Source organism: Physeter macrocephalus, chromosome 21 (assembly GCF_002837175.3).
Source record: "Physeter macrocephalus isolate SW-GA chromosome 21, ASM283717v5, whole genome shotgun sequence".
In the NCBI taxonomy this organism is placed as follows: domain Eukaryota; kingdom Metazoa; phylum Chordata; class Mammalia; order Artiodactyla; family Physeteridae; genus Physeter; species Physeter macrocephalus.
The window spans coordinates 51,933,180-51,960,428 of NC_041234.1; the positions used below are offsets into that span (position 1 = coordinate 51,933,180).

The 27,249-nt window shown below is 35.5% G+C and overlaps 1 protein-coding gene across 2 annotated transcripts in view; it reads right to left on the reverse strand.

Annotated features, from left to right (window-relative positions):
- Nucleotides 1-27,249, reverse strand: part of LOC102975110 (iron-sulfur clusters transporter ABCB7, mitochondrial) — a 189,365-nt gene that overhangs the window by 84,323 nt on the left and 77,793 nt on the right. For both annotated transcript variants that reach the window (XM_055081690.1, XM_024129494.2), the window contains exons 2-4: nucleotides 15,999-16,076; nucleotides 13,903-13,989; nucleotides 4,555-4,674 (exon numbers count right to left, since the gene is read on the reverse strand). In XM_055081690.1, coding sequence (XP_054937665.1) covers nucleotides 4,555-4,674; nucleotides 13,903-13,989; nucleotides 15,999-16,076 — 285 coding nt within the window. The remainder of the gene's footprint in view (nucleotides 1-4,554; nucleotides 4,675-13,902; nucleotides 13,990-15,998; nucleotides 16,077-27,249) is intronic.

Below are 27,249 nucleotides of genomic sequence, written 5' to 3' on the forward strand. Positions count from 1 at the left end.
GAATGAAATTAGAACACTCCCTAACACCATACCCAAAAATAAACTCAAAATGGATTAAAGACCTAAATGTAAAGCCAGACACTATCAAACTCTTAGAGGAAAACACAGGCAGAACACTCTATGGCAATCACAGCAAGATCCTTTTTGATCCACCTCTTAGAGAAAGGGAAATAAAAACAAAAATAAACCTAATGAAATCTAAAAGCTTTTGCACAGCAATGGAGACCGTAAGCAAGAGGAAAAGAGAACCCTCAGAAAGGCGAAAAGATTTGCAAACAAAGCAACTGACAGAGGATTAATCTCCAAAATATACAAGCAGCTCATGTAAACAAAAGGTTGTGAATAACTTAGGGGCAGGACAGGAATAAAGATGCAGATGTAGAGAATGGACTTGAGGACATGGGGAGGGGGAAGAGTAAGCTGGGTCGAAGTGAGAGAGTGGCACGGACATATATACACTACCAAATGTAAAACAGCTAGCTAGTAGGAAGCAGCTGCATAGCACAGGGAGATCCGCTAGGTGCTTTGTATCCATCTAGAGGGGCGGGATAGGGAGGGTGTGTGGAGAGGGTGTGGAGAAAAGGGAACACTTCTGCACTGTTGGTGGGAATGTAAATTGATACAGCCACTATGGAGAACAGTATGGAGGTTCCTTAAGACACTAAAAATAGAAGTAGCATATCACCCAGCAATCCGACTACTGGGCATATACCCTGAGAAAACCATAATTCAAAAAGAGTCCTATACCACCATGTTCATTGCACCTCTATTTACAATAGCCATGACATGGAAGCAACCTAAGTGTCCATCGACAGATGAATGGATATAGAAGAAGTGACACATATATACAATGGAATATTACTCAGCCATAAAAAGAAACGAAATTGAGTTATTTGTAGTGAGGTGGATGGACTTAGAGACTGTCATACAGAGTGAAGTAAGTCAGAAAGAGGAAAACAAATAGCGTATGCTAACACATATATATGGAATCTAAAAAAACAAAAGGTTGTGAATAACTTAGGGGCAGGACAGGAATAAAGATGCAGATGTAGAGAATGGACTTGAGGACATGGGGAGGGGGAAGAGTAAGCTGGGTCGAAGTGAGAGAGTGGCACGGACATATATACACTACCAAATGTAAAACAGCTAGCTAGTAGGAAGCAGCTGCATAGCACAGGGAGATCCGCGAGGTGCTGTGTATCCACCCAGGGGGGCGGGATAGGGAGGGTGTGAGGGAGACACAAGAGGGAGGGTATATGGGGATATATGTATACATATAGCTGATGCACTTTGTTATACAGCAGTAACTAACACAACACTGTAAAGCAATTATACTCCAATAAAGGTGTTAAATAAATAAATAATGACTAGGTTTTAAAGATTTGGGAGAGTGATTATTTTTAAACTGAGGACAGTATAGAAGCTGAACAAATGGTGTTAGGAATGGTTAAATGCTACTACTATGCTCTATACTCCTAATGTTGCTCTATGGTGTAGTTCCTACCTAGTGAAAGAAAACTTTTAATATATATGCTCTGAAAGTACCAGCATGCATCATACCACCTGGCGATTTCCTCCTTTTCCTCATCCAAAAGAAATCAAACATACATTTGGAAAACTTATTTCTCTATATTAATTTCTGTTTTCTTGTAATCAGTTTTTATGAGATTAGTACAGCACTTTTCATTCTATGGGTGCTCAGTATTTGTTGACAGAAGAATCAAATATTAGCCTTCTGAAAATATTTCAGTCCTTATGGATGTTAAGTTGGTCTGCATTTTATACCTGATATCGACCTGTCACAGAGCAACAAAAATTTACATTTTGAAGGATTGAAATTCACTCTAAAAACAAAGTCTAACACAAATTTCATTACTTAGGACTCCTCCCTTTGACTAGCTTGGTCATCTTCTAATCTGCTCTCTTCAATTCAAAAGAAAGTCCAGAAAACAATCTGTCTTTAACTTGCCAGCAATGTACTTACAATCACATGAAGGAATAAAGCGCAATTTGCTAATTCTGCCTTGCACAGGAGCTTAGAAAAAATCTTTATCCTTCAGTAATTTGTAGGTAAAAGACAATTCAGCAACCAATACTGTTCTAAAAATGAATATGAGTTAAAATTTTTCAACATTAGCTAACAAAATTAGATTTGTAATACAGTTCTCTCTTTTCGGCTTGACAAAGAGAATAAAGTATGGATTCTTGGTTTGTTGCTCAGAATCTTCATTTAAATTCTCTCCCAGGGAAGTTCACTGGGAGAGTACTCACCAGAGCCCACAGATGAGAAAGGAAACAAGAAAATAGATGGAATCTGACTGAATTATTTTGGTTTTACTCTCTAATCATGCCTTCCCTGTTTCCACTATTATTTACTTCCCTACAGGAACACATTTATCACAAGTGACATCTGTAGTTGTCATCTATTTCTGTTCTTTTCTTTGATGAACTCACTTATTTGCATTGTTTCAACTATCACCTCAGTATCTCTAGCCCTGGGATCCTTCCTGAGCTTGTCTTGTATTTTGTATTATGAGCCACTTGATGTTCCACTGGCACCTCAAACTTAACATGCCCAAAACCAAAATTTTCATCTTCCCAAACAAGACTTCCTGACTTACTACCTACTTCTGTTAAAGGCATTATCATTCTCTCATCCTTGGCATCATCTTTGAATCCTATTCTTTTTTTTACTTTTAATATCTCATCCATTGCTAAGTCTTGTTGATTCTACCTCCCTTAATTCACAATATCTCTGGCATCTCTTCTCTCCATATTACCATTTCTATCATCTGCTCCAGTACAAACTACTATTACTTCTCATCCAGGCTATCACACTAGCCTCCTAACTGGCTGGTGTTTGCTGAATGAATGCATGAAATGAAAATGAATGAATGGTATCCCTACTTTAGGTCTCTCGCCACCCTAATTCATCTTATACAACAGTCAAACTAACTCCCTAAAGTACAGTTCTAACCTTATTACTCTTCTACTCAAAATAGAGGTTCCTACTTCCAACATGATTAAATAAATTTTTTTTTACAGTTAAGGTATTTCACCGTAGGAATTCTATTTATCTTTCCAGGATTACTTCTAATTCCTCTGAAACATTATCTCCTCATTAGAGCAAAACTGGACTACTCACTTCTCCACTCATACTATAAGATCTCTCTCATCTTGTCCATGTTATTCCTATACCTGTAACAATCCTACTCATCAATCCAGGCCTATCTCAGACATCACCTCCTCTGTGAAACCTTTCCTGACTCCCCATATTGGTGGCTCGTCCTTTGAAGCCCTCCAATACTTGAATGGTACTTCTTTTCAATCATTTATGACCTATGTTGTATTACAACAATAAGTAAAACTTGTCTTACCCTTATAATTCGAGAAAAAAAATGTGCTTTATTCATATTTGAATACCCTGCAGGGCCAAGAACCATACATGTATGACAAGTTCACAGTAAATATTTTTAGGATAGGTAAAGAATGAGTAAATAAAAGGGAACACACAGGAGACAGAGAAGAAATAAGTGGTAAGACCTGGGTTCTAAAACAATGTATTAACCCTTATACATAGAATGATAACCAAATTATAGCCAAATCTCATTTATACTTTTAAGCAGACATTTTTTTTTACCATATTTCTGATGGAAATCCAAATCTATTTTTATTTTAACACGTATATAATGTTTTACTATGTGCCAGGTACTGTTCTAAGTCTTTTATATGTTAATTTATTTAATTCTTATGACAACCCTATTTTACCTTATTTTACAAACTGGGAAACCAAGGAACGGAGAGTAAGCAATTTACCCAAGGTTACAAGGTTAGTAAGAGGCAGAGCCCAGGAAGCCTGACTTGACACTATAATATGTACTATGACTATATATTGTACCTAAAGATAATAGAATTCACTGACTTTAAAATCTGAATACATTGAAGGGAGTTCTTCTTGAAAGCCCAGAGTCATTATTATCATAACTTTGCCTTATTAAAATGTGTTACAGTATAGTGATGAACTGAGGAGGCTGCTAAGATGTAGAGGGTCCCTAAACTGAATGTACCAAAATGCCCAGCTTTTTGGCTTTTGTGTTTTTTTAAGTTTTCCTGTTTTATTTTTCCCTTCATGTCACACTGCTGTTTACCACTTATGACTATTAATGTACCTAAAATGTCTTCATCCCCTTTTCAATTTACTAGGAACTGAAAACTAAGCTTACCAGAAATATGTATTAAATAAAAGCCAACAGGACTCTGAGGAGCTTCTTTTACAAGTTCCTTATGCTTTGTTACAACCCACGATCCTGTATCTTACACTGGTTTCAGGAAGAATTCCATTAGGTTGAGGCTGTTATAAGTCTGATACATAGATAAATCAGGCATTATCATATAATTTCTGCTGACCGCATAGAATAGTTACATAAACGAGGGCCCTAAATGTTGACAATACTCCCCAAAGTGACTTATATCAGCCTAAGTTTCTTTACTAGAAAATGTCATAGTATTTCCTAGTTATAGCAACAAACAATACATAATTTCTCTTATTCTTACCTTTGCTCCACCCAAAAATCCCAAGGAAATGGCAACCCTAGCTCGTAGATCTGGCCTGTCTCTGGGCCACACATAAGAGAGCATTGCTTTTATGATTTTCTGAGTATCAACATCTTTTAACTGTTGAAAGAGAGAACAAAAGCAGTGAGTAACATGTCATTTCAAAAATATAGTTCAATAGTGTAGAATTATGTAAATATTTGAGGAAAATATGAAAACATTACAAACATAACTTTTATCCTGAATCTAAGGTCAATATCTTTTAAACCCAAACTATTTCAATAGTTTTTTTAAAGCTACTTATTTCTCTAAATTTCTTACTTTCAGCTATAGCCATTCTCATATTGTCAAAAAGTTATCCATACATTTATTTAAAGTTATCTAGACATTTATTTCTTATCTATTAAGCTATCAAAATATTACATAAAATTTAAGAAACATTTCCGTATTTCCATCTTTGTGGCCAAAATCTTTACATACGTTTGGCCTCTTTATCAGTATGTTTATGTAAGATATTTTGGAACCCTACGTCCAACCTCATGACAGAGCACAGTTACAATACAGTGTTTAGGAAAGTATGAGTCTTGGCATTGACTATATAGAACAGAAGCTCTGTTATTAAAAATTTCAACAAATACATAACTTTCCAGTCATACTTAATCTGACTTAAATCTACCATACATTTTTCTTTTTCCCAGATTCCCAAGGCAACATTCCCATTAAATCTTTTTGTTTCAGTTTCAGCTTTTAGAAACAGAATATTAAGAATGAAACCTACACTTTCCAAAGCCAAAATAAGAATATATATACACACGCACACACATTGCCAAACTACTATATTATTTTAGTTGGTGAAATAATCACCATTTTAAAAACTGAAGTATCTGGGCTTCCCTGGTGGCGCAGTGGTTGAGAGTCCGCCTGCGAGTGCAGGAGACACGGGTTCAAGCACTGGTCCGGGAAGGTCTCAGATGCCACAGAGCAACTAAGCCTGTGTGCCACAACTACTGAGCCTGCACTCTAGAGCCTGCAAGCCACGTGCCTAGAGCCCGTGCTCCGCAACAAGAGAAGTAACAGCAATAAGCCCGTGCATCACAACGAAGAGTAGCCCCCGCTCACTACAACTAGAGAAAAGCCTGCATGCAGCAACGAAGACCCAGTGCAGCCAAAAATAAATTAAATAAATAAATAAATGAATGTATTTTAAAAATTGAAGTATCTAATCTATTTCTGTAAAAGGTATTAAAAAATAAGTAGAAAGTTAATGCTCATTGTTGGTGAAGGTATATGGAAATAGGTACTCTAATACACTGCTAATGGGAGAGTGCACTGAAATAATCTTTCTGGAAAGCAATTTGATATCTGCCATAAGCTTTTAAAATAATTCTGCCCTTTGTGTTGAGAATTCCACTTCTGGGAACTTAATGCTTTAAAAAAATATATGAATATTCTCTAAGTTGAATAAATTTTACTTCCTAAAAATCTCTTGAATTTGTCTCTTTCTGTTTCCACCACAAACGTAATCCAAGCTATCATCTTTCTCACATAAACCACTGCCACAATCTCCTAACTCATCTCCTTGCATCCGCTCTGCTCCTGGTCCAATTAGTTCAGCCTGCAATCAGATATTACTCAGTTTAAAATCCTTCAGTGTATATAATATGCATAAAATAGATAACTAATAAGAACCTGTTATACAAAAAAATTAATTAAATAAAATTCAAAAATTCAAAAAAAGTAAAAATAAAAATAAAGCATTGCTAAAAAAATACATATATATACACATGGCCCTAAATATAAAAAGATGCTCAACTTTACTCATAAAAATAAAAAGTGCAAATTAAAACAACTCTGATATATTTTTATCTGATCAGATTAGCAAAGATAATGCTTTGTTATGGTGAAATTGTTAAGAGATGGGCACTCCCAAATATTTGTTTATATATTCCAAGATCATCTCTGGAAAGATACCAAAGAAATTGGTAATAATGTTTGCCTCTGGGAAGGGGAACAGGGTAGGGGGAAGATTTCTTTTTAAATTCTGTATCCTTTTGTTCCTTTTGAATTTTGAACCATGTGAATGTGTTACCTTTTTAAAAAATTAATACAATTTTAATTAATAAAAAATATAAATTGAAGTAAACAAACAAACAGAAAAACCCTTCAATGGTATCCTATCACTGTTAGGATAAAGATCAAAGTCCATACCATGGCTTATGAGGCTCTGCTTGCCCTGGCCCCTAGCTTCCTCTCTAGTCATGTCTTATACTACTGCTTTCAGTGTTCACGCCACACTACCTTTCTTTCAGCTCCTCAAATAGACTATAATCCCTCCTGCCACAAGGCCTTTGCACAATACCTTTCACTTTGTCTGGAATAATCTCTCTGAAACACCAACCTGCCCTCAACTTCTTCCAATTAGTTAACTGCCAGCTCAAGCAGCACTTCCTCAGTGAGGTCTTCCCTAACCCCAGTCAGGATTCTTGGCTATATTCTTTCACAGAACAGTATTCCTTTTCTTTCAGAGAATCCATTTCAGTTATAAACTATATATTCAACAATGTGATTATCTGATTAACAACTGCTCTCCTGCTAGAATTTAAATTCCACATGAGTAGTAACTTTGTGTTTTGTGCTCACTGTTGTAACCCAATACCAAACACAATGGCTGACACACAGTAAAGGTATTCAACGAATAACGAATATTTATTGAATAAAGGGATGAAAAATTTAGCCATAAGGATGTTTATTCCCATGCTGTTTTAATAGGGAAAAAATTGGGTTTAGGCTAAATGATCAACAGTGGAGAATCATGTAAACAAGTTACAGTGAATGCATACAGCAAAATATAGCCATTCAGAAATATATGCAGTGACACAGAAACATGTTAAGTGAAAAAAGCAGAGTACAAAACATTTTTTGTGGAAAAAATGTTATGTGTGTATGAGTTTACACATGCATACAAATGGATCTGGAAAGCAATACCCCCAAAGTGTTAACATCAGTAGCTGTGAATAGATGGAATCATTGATGATTTTTTATATTCTTTTTGCTTTCTTGTTTTCTGTAGTTCACATATAATAAGAAGAAAATTTAATTCATTTTGGGGGGAAAGTTAGACAATTTCAAGTAGATTTGCACAGCAAAGAATGGGGGGAAACTGTCAACATATAAGAAACCCAGGACAACACATTATATTAAACACATTATATTATACAGGGTAGCTTTTATATTAGTTATTCATCCAAGGCTCAGCAAACTATTTTCTAGTCTCTTTTATTCAGTTTATTGAGTAAACAGTAACAGAAATAAAACTGTTCATATTGTACTGAAAACAGGACTACCTTCTTGAGCTGCTTTAAATACACTGGATTGCAAAAACATGAAATGCTGAAAGTATAGCTCTTAATGCTTTATTTTATACACACATACGAGCTCTCATAACTGGTAGGGTATTTTTAAAAAGGGAATAAAGCTGTAATTTTAAAATTCACTTTTCCAATTGAACTAATACTAAACAAATATAATTTGATGTGTTATAACACAAACTGCGACATTTCAACTACTTCCCCATTTCACAAGTTTCATCTGTCTTATTTTTCTTGATGGAATAATAGCAAAAAGGCCCTGTTTCCACATATCTTTAGAAACACTCTCTCTTGTCAAAAACTTTCTACAACACACCCCAAAATTTCTTCAATAAGGACACAGAGAAGTTATGGCTAAGAGCAAGAAAATTATTCTAGTTGGCTTAATAGTCCATAAAATGTCACCACCTCATTTAACAAAATGGGTTCTAAAGTTGTGTAATCATGCATTATGAGTCCATTAGGTTGTAAAGTACATGTCTTTCAGTTATAGTTTAGATAAACTACAAAGTTTGAAAAATAACGTCTTTTTTAAAGAGCAGGCCAAATCAAGAGGCATTTCAGAGGCTGAGGCACATAAAACACAGACCTACTAGAGCATGGACTTGAGGACATGGGGAGGGGGAAGGGTAAGCTGTGACAAAGTGAGAGAGTGGCAGGGACATATATGCACTACCAAATGTAAATTAGATAGCTAGTGGGAAGCTGCCGCATAGCACAGGGAGATCACCCCTGTGCTTTGTGACCATGAGAGGGGTGGGATAGGGAGGGTGGGAGGGAGGGAGACACAAGAGGGAAGAGATATGGGAACATATGTATATGTATAACTGATTCACTTTGTTGTAAAGGAGAAACTAACACACTATTGTAAAACAGTTATACTCCAATAAAGATGTTAAAAAAAATAAAGTATTTTAAACCAACTTATTCCTGCTGCACAAGAATAAAATAAAATTGAAGGTCTCAATACAGATCCTGAAAGATAATATACCCCCTTTCAAAATCACCACAGTTAATTCATACTGGACACCCAATGGTAATCCTGAAAGACAAAAGATTTATCTAAAACTGAAAAGAGACCAGTCGCAGCTTGAGACTGAATCAGATATCATCTTCACATCAACTCATCTTTCCATTTCAGGCTGAGCAATACAAAAAGCATATACACCATTTTAAGATCACATTCTTAAAGAAAAGGTGAGAAATGTAGGAAATGATCAAGGAGGATGACAAGAAATTGAATTATTTGAAAACACACTATGTAAGGAGTAATTATATTATAGTATAGGGGGAAAAAAACCCAATGATTTAAGAAAAGAAAGTTCTTTCTCAAGGGTCAAAATTCCTGAAGTAATCAACGGTTGATATCATAGTAGTTTTTCTTTAAGCCTTGCTTACACATAAATAGAAAATATGAAATTTTATGAAATTCTTTAACTTTTCTTTTATAATTTTCACAGTACATAGAATTTAGAAGTTGTTTTAAAAACATAACTGTGATTACTATATCATGATAACAAAAGTTATCTAAAATGAACACTATAGAAATATTAAAAAGCCTGTAAAAGTAGGAGTCAATCTACTTTCCTCCTCTGCTATCATATACAATGTGGCCTTCTTGCTGTAGCTAGATAGCCTCAAGTTCAAAACATGAAACTGATATTTTAAGCCCCATTACACTGTAAAACTACAACTACGTTAGTATGAGGAATAAAAGTTTTTAGAAAGGTCTCAACTATATACTGGAATTAGCTAGCCATAATACAGGAAAGCAATTAGATTCAGAAAAAAACACAAGAGTAACAAAAGAAGGAATTCAAATTGGCTCACTAAGATCTTTGAATGATAACAAAACTGTACTGAATTTTTTTCCCCTAGAAATGAGTTTGGAAGAAAAGGTTTGGAGACATCAGAGAGCTGTCAAAGAAGAGATGAAAGTAAGTGAAAACAAGCTGGACAAAAAGAAAACAGTAGGTACCAGAGAAGAAACTTGATTGATACTAGAAACAATGCCCAATAAATACTTATTCAATTAATGAATTAACTATTCTTAAACACATGAGGACAAGTTCCAGGAGGAACACTTAAATGCTTGATTTATTAAGTCATCACAACTTTTCACAGATTTTAAATATTTATTTATTTGGTATTAATATATAGCTTAATAAGCTTTATGAGGCTGGGCAGGTAAGAAAAAATAATGAAAGGAATATCTACTTGTACACAGGGAGCTGAAACATCACAGTAGGCCAAAAACAAACACGAAAGTAACACTGGAAGTACCTGACCCAATAGTGTATAACTGGAAAGCCACAAACTGTACTGCTTATATGCAGCACTGCTCAATTCAACAGCATGACCTGAGGGAAAGATGCAGTTGCTCATAGTCATAAGTACTCTAAGTGAATACCTATAGCTAATAACCATGTGGACAGGGCACAAAAAGGACAAATAAAAAATTAAAACACACCTGGAGCAGCTCACCTGGTAGAATTCTCAGATATAAAAGATAACTGTATATTGATAAACTGAATATATTTTGCTTCTCAAGTCAGTGATTTCATATTTCTCACCAGAAAAGGCTGTTTATCACTGAAGCAAGAGCAATTTTTTCTACCAAAAGTCCACTCATTTCAAGGGAGTGGAGCCCACTGGGCTTCAATAGGAAAATGAAAGAGTAAGAAAAAAAAAGATTTTTGATAAAGGTAGCAGAATCACCTTTTCTTGCAAGGTGAATTTATATAAGAATTCTGGTTTTAGAGACATTCTAAATTTCACTAGCAAGAAATGTTCTAACTCACAGAATCAAGGGATTGGTCTAGAAGGAAACTACTTGGGGGCAAAACTTATGGTGAGGAAGAAAAAAAATATACCAAAAAATTTTGGATGCTATTTGTTTTGTATAAATGTGGGCTACAGGCTGAATGTTTTCTCTCTAAAGAACTAATTTAGCAGAGACTTTGGAAATGCCCACAATTTCAAGGATAAGCAAACCATCCAAAGAACTGTCTCTTCAATCCAAGCTAAAGATAACTAACTGCAATTAAAGGAATAATTTTAACCACTACTTCAATACTGTTAGAGGTAACAGTGGCTTGATAAAAGCTAGGTCAAAAGATAAGAAGTTTGAGTAGATATCTAATGGAAAAATCTAGAAAGTAAGTGAAAAACTTTTCCCTCATTATTGGGGATATAAGTATAATGAGTTTATGGGTGGGAGAGGAAAGATATATTAATTGTCAGGAAAAGCTCTGCAATTATTGTTGCTTTCTCTATACCTCGAAGTTTGTTTTCTAAGCTCTGTTGGTCTGAAACTGCAATGAAGAGCTTATCTGGCAGTGAAAAGGCCCTAGGAAAAAATGGCTTATTCTATATATGAGATGGATTTAAACCCAACAGTCAATTTAATAACTTATAATTTAAAAAACTACCAAGTTGACTGATATTCGCATTGGCCAGTCAGTGAATTCTCTCTCAAAGGGAAGTCAATTTGAGAAATCAAATAAAGATCATAAGGCTGCTTGAAGATGGATGTAATCAGAGCTGAAAAATGGCCTGTCCATGTCATACAGGTATTCTTGTCCACTGGTCTGTGTGTCCAATCATTTTAACAAGCCTGGAGGCTTATTATTCCATTTTCTCTCCAATCCTCCATTTTTTAATACTCTAAGTTGCTGTTTCACTTCTTTGATTATATCAATATTTATATCAAAGCCTCTGATTGCTCTAGTAAATGCTAATCTCTCTTTCAATACTACTAGCTTCTGACAATATCCAATCAATGAGGATGTTTCTAACATTCAAAAAAGAGTATGCCAAGCTAAGTCCAGGAAGCAGTCCTTATATTAAGCTCTGCATTATTCGTGTTTTTATTATGAGCACAGGATTATCTAAATTTACTAACAGATGTTCCTCCCAAAGAGGCACATAATAAAGTTTAAATGCAGGAGCAAAGTTCCAAAATCCTTTAAAAATGTGAAGATTCTACTATAAAACAAGTAAGACTTTAATTCATCTATTTTAACAACAGGAGCTTCCAAATATTGAAACTGCCACTCTTTTATCACAACCCCTTTACTATAGCCACACTGGATAAACAAATGATTTAAATACCTTCTGAGTAGCATTATTAATGCTTAAGAACATACAAGTAGAAATGCATAGAAAGTAAACTGGTAAAAGTTTCAGTTGGTTATAAGGTAAAATCTATAACTTATCAGAGTGATAAAATTTCTACATGGTAGTTTAGATATTCTGCCATCTAAACTGTTAAGTTTCTGAACAGCAGGGACTGTGTCTTGCTCATTACTGTATCTCCAGTTACTTAACATAGAGTTATGCACAACGCAGGTATTCAATAATACATACTTTTAAAATGAATGGACAACAGCAGAGTATAGGACTTAACAATCACACATTACAGTAACAGCAGCTAATATTTACTGCTTACTGTGTGACAGGCACTATTCAAGAGCTTTGCATGGTGTGGGGAGTTAACTCATTGAAATCCCCTTTGCTATGATTATCAGCCCCATTTTAAAGATGAAGAAACGGATACATACGGAGATTAAGTATCTTGCTCATGGTCATTCCAGTAGGAAATGATGGAGCCAAGATTCAAATCTAGGCAGTCTGGCTCCAGAGCTCAGGTTTTTAACTGCAACTCCATATTGCCTCTTTTCTGGTGTAGCCTTCATGCTCTATTATTCTACGATTCTTTTTAGCTAATGAGGCTAAAGTAACACAAAGATGGCAGGGAACAAATGATAAAGAAGAGACCAAATATAAAGATTTACGATGATTTTTGCTTTGTTTTTATTTTACTGGAGAATAAAGTATCTATCTTGAAGTTTATATTGCTTGAGCCTAAGACTGCTTTTCCTGTATTAGTCAACATATTTTTGGTGTGTTTAGAGAATTACTTACAAACTATCCTTAAGAGGCCTTGGTGACAATCCTGAAAGCTGACAAATATCATGCTAACGATATGATATCATGCCATATCCATATATCCATAATACATGGATAAACAAATTTCAGTATTTGTATTAATTTTTTAAATTCTATTTTATAATACTTTGTTTCTAAAGACAACCAGGACAAATGTTAATATGTAAAAATGGGATAGAAACATTAATGTGATGTGTTTTGAGTTCTGTGAAAGAAGCTACATGGGGGATTAAAGAAACAGGGAGAAAAGCACTGGAAAGGTTTTCTTACCAATCACCTCGCACCAATAAAATAAAATTTATTTATCTCTCTACAATTTAGAGAGCACTTTTACATAAAATTTGTTCACTTGCCAATAAACCTGAAAATATCATTTCTACTTAGAGATACCATGCATATACTGGTTGGGTGAAGTTAGAGGAAGAAAATAAAGGCAAGCTTAGAGAAAGAGGGCCAGATGGAGAATTGTATAACAGTATTCCAATGACAGTTTCACTCACTTAGAAAAAGTGTACTGCAATTAAATCTTTTGATTTCACTGGCCCTACTGTTTAGCTTGTCTGTATAATGATAATGATAAAGAATATGGATAATTAAATAAATGGATCAGGTAAATGGAGGATTTACCATGAAGCTAGGGGACATTCTAGAATCTTTTTAAACCAAGAGTATAGAAGGGAAAACATTAACCTTAACACACATACACATTACTTGTAAGAGCTAAATGTAATTTATCTATATATAATGCTAGATTATATAACAAATAACCACAACCAATGCTATTTAAAATAAAGAACTAAAATATTTAGGTTGGTAACTAACTTTTTTTCTTTTTTAGTCAATCACGATATTTTTTGTCTTAAGCTTGAGAAAATCTCATCTATATAACCATGGTCAATTCATATGGTTTTGTATTAGAAAACCTGCAGTTACATGAGTCAATCAAAATATTCTGTAATATAACAATCTTTAATATATCTATCTTCCAATCAGCTATAAGAATTTCCAGGTACTTGTTATTGTCTCTTACCCCTTCTTTCGGGTCTGTGTGGAGTCCTCCTCCTGCATGCCCATGCCAACATGTCCTCTTTTCTATCAGTGGCCATACCTGAAGAACCTAGTTGAAGATGATACCAAGCCATCCAATAGCTATTAAAGAATTTCAGATCTTTAAAAATCTGATCTAATGAATGTCCCCCCCAACAAATTCAGAGGCATACCTTTGAGCCTAGCATAGCTAAGTAAAACACCTTCATAATAAACTTACAGATATAGTTATACAAAGAATATTGAGATATAACAAATTACTCATACAGAAGTTACTTTCTCTAAATAGTTTTTGAAATTAATGTTTAAAAGATTTAACTTGTAATATACTTCTATTTGACTTATACCAGCTTTCTTACCGTCATTTGCTACTAAGGTACTGTGTAGCCCATAACTCTATCATTGGCAAGTATATAATACAGTTAATTAATTCTATCCCACTTGCTTTCCATGTGTATAACATTTTTGCTTTACAGTTTAATATAGTTGATCTTACATAACTGATTCTTTTTCTTATTATTCTGGCTTACAAATATATATATTTAGAAACAAAGTACAATTTACTTCTTCACAGTCTATCTTATGGTAGAGTAATCTGCATACATGTTTTGTCTTTACTACTATATGGTAAATTCTTAAGGTTAGGGACAGTCTCTTTTATCCTTGTATCTCCCATGTCCCATACCACAGTGCCTTGTACATGGGCTTGTTGAATTAGCTTATAAAACAAAGCTATCTATAAATTTCCCAACTAGTCTTGAAAATATGCAAAAATCTTGCCTATTATAATTTTTTAAAAGGCCCTAATTACTGCTCAGGTTAGAAAAATATAAAAAGTAAATCATTTGAGAAAATATAATAGTTGAAAAGATAGTAAAGATTAGGCTTAAAATTTAGGCTTGCTAATTTTAAAGTGTTTCCTCAAAAAATTACTTAACTACATTGATATAATAATGCTTCTTCAGTAGCCGTAATAATCAATAATTAATGAACAAGGGCATAGTTTTTTACAAACACAAACGTGTATCAATACTGAACCCTAAGAGTTATCAGCTCTGGACCAAGCTATGAAAATAGAATTACAGAAAGCAAAAGTGCCTTCTTGTTCTCACCAGTTGAGACCCAAAAAGTAATTGCTGTAAATGGGTTACTGATTTTTGGATCAACAATCTTAAAGCATGTTGAAAGGGAAAACGTCAAAAGGTAATATTTAGTGTGACAATGTCACTTTGTGACATTTTTTCCCTCTAAAAGACTGAGCAATGTTACATCAAGGGGTCTAGTAAATAACACACTAGATAATGAGGTATTCAACACAGCAAAAGATTAAAATATAAATATACAGTGGTGTTATAAACAATGAGAAGATGGAGCACCTTAACTTAAAACTTTAATTAAATAATGGAAAATCTAATTCATTTCTACAGCTTCTGCATAAATTAGAACAATGCTTTGTACCTTAATGGCAAATAATTGTTAATCAAAAAGAAAAAATAAAGGAAGTACTCAGGACTTAGACTGTCTTCTAATTTTCTAGTCTTTCTATCTTGGAGATTTATTTGTCTCATTTTAAAGCATTGAGAATTTTTAAAGGCATCTTTCACTTACATTAGCAATGAAAAATAACCCTCATCAACATGTAAACTCACATGACTTTACCCCACAGGCTCTAATAAGCTTACAGTCCCTTGATATTATGATATTTGAACATCTTCTAAGGTAAAGAAACTTTAATCACTTGAAAAATATACAGCATTCTATATATCACATACAAATTACCAGGATAAATTTAAGCGTCAACAAGCTGCCATTACATTTATAAAAGCTTTCTAAAAACATTACTCTAGTTGGCATTGATCTCAAGAGATTCAGACAGATTTCTTCAGGAGTAGAAAAATATCAAGATTTCTTTCTCCATTTCCAGTAGCAAAAACATATCTTCTTATTCATCTTGCCAGTACTTAGGAAAAAAAAGGGAAATTATTTGGAAAATATAAAATATGTAGTATAAATTGGAAAATGCTCCAAGGGCTTACACCTTTTTCCTAGCTATATGTAGAAGTGTCTGCTTCATCTTACCCTTGTAGCGTCTAATAACTGTCTTGAATTGCCTTTTCCTAGTCTCTGCCACGTGGTATGTCTTAATGACTCTGAGATCTGCAGAAGAGAAAAAAAAGAGGGAAGAAGTTTCAGAGTGGACAGTTAATGTTCATAGATTTCTTTTATTGTCCATAAACATACATAAAAGTAAAACCATAGCCAATATTAGAAAGATGGTTATGTTTCTAATACATACTTAAAAAGGTAAAAAATAAAATGTGTGGTCCAGATATAAAGTAAATTATATTACCCATTAAAAGTGTCAAATTGTACTTTCTTTTTGCCCTCTTTCTCTCTAGGTTTCTCTTTGTTTCTGAAAGCCTCCGATGAAGTCTTTAACCCCATTTCTTTCTTAAATGGCTTCTATGCTCTTTTCAAACACTCCTCTCTTTACCATATTTTATTATGTTCTACCTTGTGTGTGCTCCCTCTTTAGTCTTAATGTGAATGCTAAATTTAGACACTGGTCACAAGATCACTTTTGCCAAAGTTTGTAACCAGGTGATGGATTCTTGGGCCAATTTTTTGTCTTGATAATATTCCAGAAGTGGAGTTGAAAGAAAGCAGAATAAAAAATAGACATCTGTAGAATGGACACACATCCTTCTAAAATGCACCATCAATTTAGTGAAGAAAAATTTGCTTCTTAGGTCAAGAATCTCTCAAAAGGCAGGTAGTACTTAGGTTTTCCCTAAGCTATACATGAGTTGTACAAATGGATTAATGTCATTATATAAAAGTCAATGTTGTATACTGCAAAAGAACAAAAATTAAATCAACCAAAAAACAACCTCCATACACACAAAAAAGCTAACCAAATTATTGAGAAAATTAACTCAGTTGTTTTCTAGAGTGTAATGAATGGTAGCAGTTTCTGTTTATGTATACTTGTAAATACATAAGGCATTCCCTCAATTATAAAAATTTCAAAAATACTAATAGCTATTTGCACACTGCCTTGCCAAACCCAAGCTCCTACAACATGCCATGTACCCTCAAACCTCTATAAGCCTTCTACTGTCAATGATACCTTTCTGGTGCTTAACTCAATTGTTTTTCTCACTGCCTTTCACCCTACTCAGACCTCAGACAAGCTTTACTCCCTCATTTTCCTATTTTTCATAAGCCCCCAGTTCACGTAACTATATTTCAAGCAAGATCTCGCATACGTCTGCACATGCATATGCAATTTAATCTTCTTTGCCTTTCAAAATTTACCCAGTTATCTCACAATGACTATCCACCTGCTTTATTCTCTCTCGAAACGTTGCCTATATATGGCCAATAGGTAAAAGATAAATGTTGGTGACACACTTAAATTAACAGCAAAAACATACTTTCTAAAATGATATTGGTCAAAATAAAGATAATTTATCAAAAAATCTAAGCCCTTGAAAATACCCATAAAACCCCTTCAAAATTTCTAGCTATCTCTTTATCCTTCTCTAATCAAACCATGTTTCCTTTATGCATCAGGATTCAAGGTAAATAATTTTTAACTGTTCACATTCAAACTGAACTTCTATTACTAAGATAGCATTGTAAAATTATGAACTATATCAGGCATATAAAAAGTTCAGAAAACAATATAATGAACACAATATGCATTCGCTACCCCACCTAAGAAATAACAGATAAAAAGAAAGCCCCTGACATGCTCCTCTACAATGCCATCTCCTTCCTGTTCCCCAGAGAAAATCAGCATTGATTATTTAAAACATCTTTCATTGCAAAAGCAAAAACAAAAACAACAGTCACATAATGTGTTAACTCCTTTTGAGGGCTAGTCCCACCACTAATTAAAATATTGTTTCTATGGAAAAAAATGTTCTGACTTCTAAACAACAGCCTTACAAACACTTCTGAAACACAATATATTTGTAAGTTAGGGATTAACTCTACTTTTAAAACTCTGAAGGAAGGGGTTTATAGCAAAAACAACAACAACAACAACAAAACTTAAATGGAGGAGGGCAACAAGGGAAAACAAGATGATTAATTCTTTGAAACTTGATTTGAAAATTAGAGGGTTGGCCTAGATGCTCTCTAAGGTCCCTTTCAACTGTAAAATTCTGTGATTTTTATGGAATAAAATGAAAATGCTGCAGTTATTAATTGGATTTTAAAAATCTTGAGAAGCTTGTGTTTATTTCTTCAATAAATCTAGCCTCTGAATTTATTTATAACACCATCCCTCCAAAGACACACACAGAAATAAATCATATATTACTGAAAATAACACACATGACTACTGTTCAGATACCACACAAATGCAGTATTCTGAAAATGACAATCTGCCAGTCCATTTGAAGAGGCATGTAAGTTAAAACACTGGAGAGTCATGTTTATTTTACATAAAAAAAGAAATTCTGGAAGAACCTAAAAGTCATCTGTGGCATCCAAGCATAACAATGTATGCTCTTATCTAGAACAGAACTATCTGTCCACTAATTAATAAAAATATTAATCCTCGATAGACAATTGCATAGGCACAATATCTTGCTCTGTGTAGACATTCAATTATTATTTACAAAAATTTTATCAGTACTAAAACCATCAATCTAGCAGACAGAACTACCTCCACGTAAATGAGACTAAGATTCAAGCATCAGAGGCTAATAAAATCAAAACCTATTCCATTACAATTGCATTTTTCCTTTAAGGTAAAAATTCAATTTTACTAAAAATAATCCTATTAAATAACTCTTTAGTGATTACTAAACATGACTGCATCCTTTTTTAGAATAGTTAGCTTTCATAATACAAGTTATGTTCAGTGTTTATGACACTTGAAGAATTACCTAATAATAAACAGAGATTAAAGAGCAATTTATAAATTGTCAACCCATCAGGGATTTTGGAGTCAATTATATATTCTGCATTCCTGAGGCTTTGGAAACAGAACTAAGTTTACAATTATCCATCCATGATGCATGTAATGCTTAACAGTATCAAACAGTCATGCATGAATATTGTTATCATCTGATCATTATAAACCTAAAACATTTAAAATTAAGCTATAGATACATTTTTAAAGAGAAACTTATAATTTAAAATTACATTTAACTTACTTTAAAAGTTTAAAAGTGTGAAATAAATGTTATTTAAACTTGGTTTTCTTCCCAACTTCTTAGAAACTAGCTGTGGGGGGAGGGGTATGGAGAAAAGGAGAGGAAGTAAGGGGGGAGGTGGGTGGGGGACCTGAGGGGTAAGAGGGGGAGAGGGAGAGGAGAGAAAATGTTAGACTTTCTTAGATTTTGTAATTATATTTCTCAACTGTAAGTTGAAGGATAAAAGGGTTTCCTTCATTGTGTTAGATATTCAGTAAATGTGTGTTGAATGAATGAATAAATGAATAAATAGCTGAAGGATCTTGGGCAGCTCGCATCACCTAAGTATTCATTCATTAAACCACAAAACCATCAGGTTGAACTACATTGCTACAAAATTTGATGACCCTAGAACAGGGATTGGCAATTTTTTTTCTCTAAAGCGCCAGAAAGCAAATATTTTAGAGTTTGCAGGCATATAACCTGTGTCACAACTACTCAACTCTGTCACTGTGGCACAAATACAGCCACAGCTGTATTTGTGCCACACAAATGAATGAGTGTGGCTGTGCTCAAATAAAACTTTATTTACAGACACTGAAATTTGAATTTCATATTGTCATCTGTCACAAAAAAAATTATTCTTCTTTTGATTGTTTTCCCAACCATTAACAAATGTAAAAAAAAATTCTTAGCACAGAGGCCTCGCAAACATAGGTGGCATACTGAATTTGGCTCAATGGCCATAGACTGCTGATTCCTGCTCTAGATGATTTCTAAAATTCCCTACAGCCACCTCCTGCTCTGGATGATTTCTAAAATCCCTGCAGCCTCTAAGGATTCTGAGAACGCCATAGCAAAACAAAAGAAAACACCTCCACAAAAAAATCACTACCACCACCATCAAAGAAAATCAACTCATGAACAAAAATTATCCACAGAATTCCCCTCCTCCTCAACCAGTTTTCCTTTTATCTACCAAATTTTTACATCTCTGAGGGCATAACACCAGCAGCAAGGCCTATTTAGCAGTTTGTGCAAAAACTCTTCAGAGTTTTTATGTTTGTTTAGGCAACTTCTGTGAAGAAAGTTTAGACCTTGTTCCCCATTCATATAAGGAACACATTTATCATCACATTTTTGTCATCATGAAACCTGTGCTCTGCTTCATATGTTTCATCTAAGTGGTGTGAAATTCCATGCTATTTGCTAATAAAGTAACAAAGAATTACAAGGCATTTGCCAAATTCAGGGCAATAAAAACTAATCACTGAATGTTAAAAAGTATTAAAAAAAAGAAAGAAAACAACAACAAAAACCTTCAAAACCAATTCATTTTAAATCATGAAATTAGGGGGGAAACGCATAAAGAGAACCTTACCACACTAAGAGTAATTCACCAAGGGCATATTTTAGACACATTTAATAGTGAATTATTTCACTGGGCTCGTTTATTAGAACTTTAGGAAATTGGTATGAATCTCTCAGTGCTTCTAAGATTCCTAGCCCTATTGTGTTTGTGCTCAGAATGGAGACATTACCATACATTTCACACTGCAGCTGGAATGCTGAGATAATCAAAAGAAGTTGAGAAAGTGGAATTGGACCTATTTTTTTTTGCTACTTTACAGTTTCAACTTTCAGTCTTTATGTTTACTAATATGGACGTGGAAGAAAACTCTCAAGCACATTTCTTAACTTTAAGTTACATAGCTGGACCATTTGAATCAGTAGCAGACCTGCCACTTTGTTTACTTATACTTTTCTGTAAATGCTCTCATTTATGTTTGTTGCCTTTTACAGATGTATCAGATTGCCACTGATGACCAAATTACCTGGAAAATTACCCTAAACTCATACAAGATAGGATTTTCATTTACTTGGGTCATTCTGCAAGGCTCACCTATGCAGATCATATCCAAAATACTTTAGCTTTCTTTACATGCACTCCAACAAAATCTAATAACAGGCAGTCCTTTGGTAGGAAATATGTGACATAATCTTTGCTTATTAACACAGGTACATACTAAAAGTACTGATATAAACTCAAGTCTAGGGCTTACAAATGATACCTAATGAGTTCCTGCTGAGCACTAGATGGAAAAGGTATTTTGAAGAAGGTATTTGGTTTTGTGCATTTTAAATTCCTTTAGGCTTATCCATAGTCTCTTTCTAGCACGCTAAAAGTTAATTTCTGCTGCAGAGGTAGGTAAACACACACATTTCAGGCTGATAGCAATGTGCCACTCCCCTCAACATGGGTAACTACTCTTTATCTCTTTGCTACCCCCTTTTGCTCCCTTCTTATGTGTTCGTAGATTTCTCTTTCTCTTCTGCCTTTTTTTTTTTGTTAGTTTAGTACTGCTAATGGCACTCAAACCTGAGAAGGCTGCTAACCTCTACTCCATTATCTCTTCATGGTCTTATTGAACACAGGCAAGATATAGAACACAAATGTGTATTTCTGGTAACACAATTATTGTCCAAAACAATTGACTTAGTTTCTCAAAGGAAAACAAAAGGAACCTTTTCAAAAGATATTGCACCCCTTCAAAAATATATACACAAAGATGTTTTAATTTTGCTGCCTCTCATTTATCTATTTGAGCCCTGAAAACCTGTCAAGAGTTTTTTCTAAAAATATCCACTCTTCTTTTCAATTGCACTTTGAAAATTCATAAGGTGACCATAATTCATACAATGACTAGAACAGTTGTTTTCAAATAATGCTGGGAAGAAACTTGACAGCTCTCTTAGAAGCATTTTATGAGCAGTATATTTTTCTAAATGCCTTCAAGAGAAGCACCTAGAGCCTTAAAGTCACTCTAAGAATGTTTCAAGAGTAAACAATCCTTGTTCTAAATTGCCATATCAACCTTCTTAAATTGGATACACTGTTGCAATATAAAAAGGTTTTTAACTTACATAGTGCACACAACAAAAAATTTAAATAAGTGCTCCTCACGTTTTAGGAGTTTATAGTCTAAAGCTAACAGATGCAGGCATAAATATCACAGCAAGGCAAATGCAATGGTAATATATATCTTGACGGCCTTCCTACCATCATCCACCCAAAAACACCATTCAATTTTAGTTCATCCCTGGAGATGCTTAGCCCAGAACAGAACAGCAGATTCACAGAAGGCCAGGGTAGTTAGTATCAATATTTTATCCACTTTTCATACTTTAATTTGGATCTTAGTTTGCTACGGTATTTTTGCATTATGATGCAACATGGATTAGAAGCAGCTATACTATAATCATTTTTAGTAAGAACCACGGCAGTTACCATTCACTAAGCAATCATTATTTGGCTGGCCTTCTGCCCAACACTACATTATCTTATTTCATTCTCACTACAATCCTACAAGGTATCTACTATTATTATTATTCCCATTTTACAAACTAGATACTGAGGCTCAGAGAGGCTGCCTTGCTCAAGTTCATACAGCTAGCAAATGGTGGAATGGAGATGGACATTTCTAACATTATCAATACTAACAATACCAACAATGTCACTGGACCTAGTGATTTTACTCTTCCTGAATGATAACCTTGAAATGCCTAGGTTAATTTTTCTGTTATTAACAAGGAAGATGTGGTGTTGTTTGGTTTTTTTTGGTAAAAGTATCGATGCAATTGTGATGTTAAATACAAAGAGTGACATCACCAAAAGCAGCAGAGTATGAAACTTCAAAAAAGTGTGCCTCCACTAAAACAATGATTAAGCTGTCAAAAACTGACAAAAACAATTTTTAGAACTCTGGAATCTAATAAAAAAAAACATATAACAACCAGGGAGTACAAAAAGAGAAAAGAAATTGCTAAATTTCAGCAGAGAGCATTACGACACTTATGCATACTCACCTATCATACCCCATTGCCCAGATCAGAGGCATCTATGGGGATGGATGGTATCTCTCATTCCTGGTATAGCTGGCTGCTAACAGAGGGGGAAATGTAAGCCTTGCTCTCAAAGAATTGTGATTGTGTCTTCTGACTTGTCTGGCAGCTTCCTGAACACCTGGCTCAGGGGCTTACCTTGTTTTGCACCTTTCAGAACTCTCTTCCGGCTGGAGCTGTGTTCGGTGTTGTTTGTTGGAAGTATATAAACTACATAAAGTATATAAAGTACATACACTACCTGCACATGCCTGGAGCAACAGATAACAGGTCAAGCAGGAGACAGAATAAAAGTCTAACAGTATGGAGGTTCCTTAAAAAACAAAAAAAGGAACTACCATATGACCCAGCAATCCCACTACTGGGCATATACTGTGAGAAAACCATAATTCAAAAAGAGTCATGTACCACAATGCTCATTGCACCACTATTTATAATAACCAGGATATGGAAGCAACCGAAATGTCCATCGACAGATGAATGGATGAAGAAGATGTGGCACATATATACAATGGAATATTACTCAGCCATAAGAAGACATGAAATTGAGTTATTTGCAGTAAGGTGGATGGACCTAGAGACTGTCATACACAGTGAAGTAAGTCAGAAAGAGAAAAACAAATACTAACACATATGTGTGTATGCTAACACACATATATAGAATCTAAAAAAAGAAAGGTTCTGAAGAACCTAGGGGCAGGAAAGGAATAAAGATGCAGCTGTAGAGAATGGACTTGAGGACACCGGGAGGGGGAAGGGTAAGCTGGGACGAAGTGAGACAGTGGCATGGACATATATACACTACCAAATGTAAAACAGATAGCTAGTGGGAAACAGCTGTGTGGCACAGGGAGATCAGCTCGATGCTTTATGTCCACCTAGAGAGGTGGGATAGGGAAGGTTGGAGGGAGATGCAAGAGGGAGGAGAAATGGGGTTAAATGTATATGTATAGAGGATTTACTTTGTTATACAGCAGAAACTAACACACCATTGTAAAGCAATTATACTCCTATAAAGATGTTAAAAAAAATAATAAAAGTCTAAGAAGGAAGAGTCTGGGGCAGGAGGTACATGGTAGAATAAGGATTTTTAAAAGAGTAGCAATATTATATTTTTAAAGTAACAAAAGATAAATAAACACAAAAGTATATTAACATCTATTTAATATGATGCTAAGAAAAAAATAAAATGTTGAGAAAAAATATTTACAAAAATAAGAGATTAAATACACCAAGATTAAAGATGAAAGATCTCATATTACAGGAGTACACAGAGTGCCAAAAGGAAAAATAAAAAACTATCATCTAGGCATATTCACTGTCAAACTTAGGAATATCAAACTAAAAGGACATATTCTAAAAGAATCCAAAAAAACCAAATAACATAAAGCAAAAAGAATCAGGGAGGAGCTTCAAGTTGGTGGAAGACTAAGATGCAGAGATCACCTTCCTCCCCACAAATACATCAGAAATACATCTACATGTGCAACAACTCCTACAGAACACCTACTGAATGCTGGCAGAAGACCTCAGACTTCCCAAAAGGCAAGAAACTCCCCACGTACCTGGGTAGGGCAAAAGAAAAAAGAAAACACACAGACAAAAGAACAGGGACGGGACCTGCACCAGTGGGAGTGAGCTGTGAAGGAGGAAACGTTTCCACACACTAGGAAGCCCCTTCGCAGGTGGAGACCGCGGGTGGCGGAGTGGGGGAAGCTTCGGAGCCACGGAGGAGAGCGCAGCAACAGGGATACAGAGGGCAAAGGAGAAAGACTCCAGCAGAGGATCAGTGCCGACCAGCACTCACCAGCCCAAAAGGATTGTCTGCTCACCCACCAGGGCGGTGGGGGCTGGGAGCTGAGGCTCAGGCTTTGGTCGGATCCCAGGGAGAGGACTGGGGTTGGCTGTATGAACACAGCCTGACGGAGGCTAGTGCGCCACAGGTATCCGAGAGGGAGTCCGGGAAAAAATCTGGAGCTGCCTAAGAGACAAGAGACTTTTTCTTGCCTCTTTGTCTCCTGATGCGAGAGGAGAGGGGATTCAGAGCACTGATTAAAGGAGCTCAGGAAACATGTGGGAGCCGCGGCTAGCAGCACGGACCCCAGAGACAGGCATGAGACACTAAGGCTGCTGCTGCAGCAACCAACAAGCCACTGTGCAAGCACAGGTCACTATCCACACCTCCCCTCCCAGGAGCCTGTGCAGCCCACCACTGCCAGGGTCCAGGGATCCATGGACAACTTCCCCAGGAGAATGCACGGCGTGACTCAGACTGGTGCAACGTCATGCTGGGCTCTGCTGCCGCAGGCTCACCCCACATCCGTACCCCTCCCTCCTCCCAGCCTGAGTGAGCCAGAGGCCCGGAATCAGCTGTTCCTTTAACCCCGTCCTGTCTGAGGGAAGAACAGACACCCTCAGGTGACCTACATGCAGAGGCGGGTCCAAATCCAAAGATAAACCCCGGGAGCAGTGCGAACATAGAATACAAAGGGAAATTTCCCCAGCAGCATCAGGAGCAGCGGATTAAATCTCCACAATCAACTTGATGTACCCTGCATCTGTTGAATACCAGAACAGACAACAAATCATCCCAAATTAAGGAGCTGGACTTTGGGAGCAATGATATATATATATATTTTTTCCCTTTTTCTCTTTTCATGAGTGTGTATGTGTATGCTTCTGTGTCTGATTTTGTCTGCAAAGCTTTGCTTTTACCATTTGTACTAGGGTTCATTCTGTCCTTTTTCTTTTAGTTAAAAACTTTTTTTCTTGATAATTATTTTTTATTTTAATATCTATTTTATTTTACTTTATTTTATTTCATTTTATTTTCTTCTTTCTATCAATTTTTCCTCCCTTTTATTCTGAGCTGTGAGGAGGACAGGTTCTTGGTGCTCCAGGAAGGCATCAAGGCTCTGCCTCTGAGGTGGGAGAGCCAAGATCAGGACACTGGTCTGCAAGAGACCGCCCACTTCCATATAATATCAAATGGAGAAAATCTCCCATAGATCTCCATCTCAAGGCCAAGACCCAGCTCCACTCAATGACCAGGAAGCTACACTGCTGGACACCCTATGCCAAACAACTATTAAGACAGGAACACAACACCATCCATTAGCACAGAGGCTGCCTAAAATCATAATAAGGCCACAGGCAACCCAAAACACACCACCAGACATGGACCTGCCCACCAGAAAGACAACATCCAGCCCCATCCAACAGAACACAGGAATTAGTCCTCTCCACCAGGAAGCCTACACAAGTCACTGAACAAACCTTAGCTACTGGGGACAAATACCAAAAACAACGGGAACTAAGAACCTGCAGCCTACAAAAACGAGACCCCCAAACACAGTAAGTTAAGCAAAATGGGAAGACAAGAAAACACACAGCAGATGAAGGAGCAAGGCAAAAACCCACCAGACCTAAAAAAGGAAGAGAAAATAGGCAGGCGACCTGAAAAACAATTCAGAATAATGACAGTAGAGATGATCCAAAATTTTGGAAAAAGAATGGAAAAAATACAAGAAACGTTTAACAAGAACCAAGAAGAACTAAAGAGCAAACAAACAATGATGAGCAACAAAATAAATGAAATTAAAAATTCTCCAGAAGGGATCAATAGCAGAATAACTGAGGCAGAAGAACGGATAAGTGACCTGGAAGAAAAAATCTGGAAATAACTACTGCAGAGCAGAATAAAGAAAAAAGAATGCAAAGAATTGAGGACAGTCTCAGAGACCTCAGAAACAACATTAAAAGCACCAACATTCGAATTATAGGGGTGACAGAAGAAGAGAAAAAGAAAGGGACTGAGAAATATATGAAGAGATTATAGTTGAAACTTCCCTAATATGGGAAAAGAAATTGTTAATCAAGTCTAGGAAGACCAAGAGTCCCATACAAGTTAAATCAATCCAAGGAGAAACACGTCAAGACACATATTAATCAAATTATCAAAAATTAAATACAAAGAAAAAATATTAAAAGCAGCAAGGGAAAAACAACAAATAACACACATGGGAATCCCCATAAGGTTAACAGCTGATCTTTCAGCAGACACTCTACAAGCCAAAAGGGAGTGGCAGGACATATTTAAAGGGATAAAGGAGAAAAGTCTACAACCAAGATTACTCTACCCAGCAAGGAACTCATTCAGATTTCACAGAGAAATTAAAACCTTTACAGACAAGCAAAAGCTAAGAAAATTCAGCACCACCAAACCAGCTTTACACAAATGCTAAAGGAACTACTCTAGGCAGGAAACACAAGAGAAG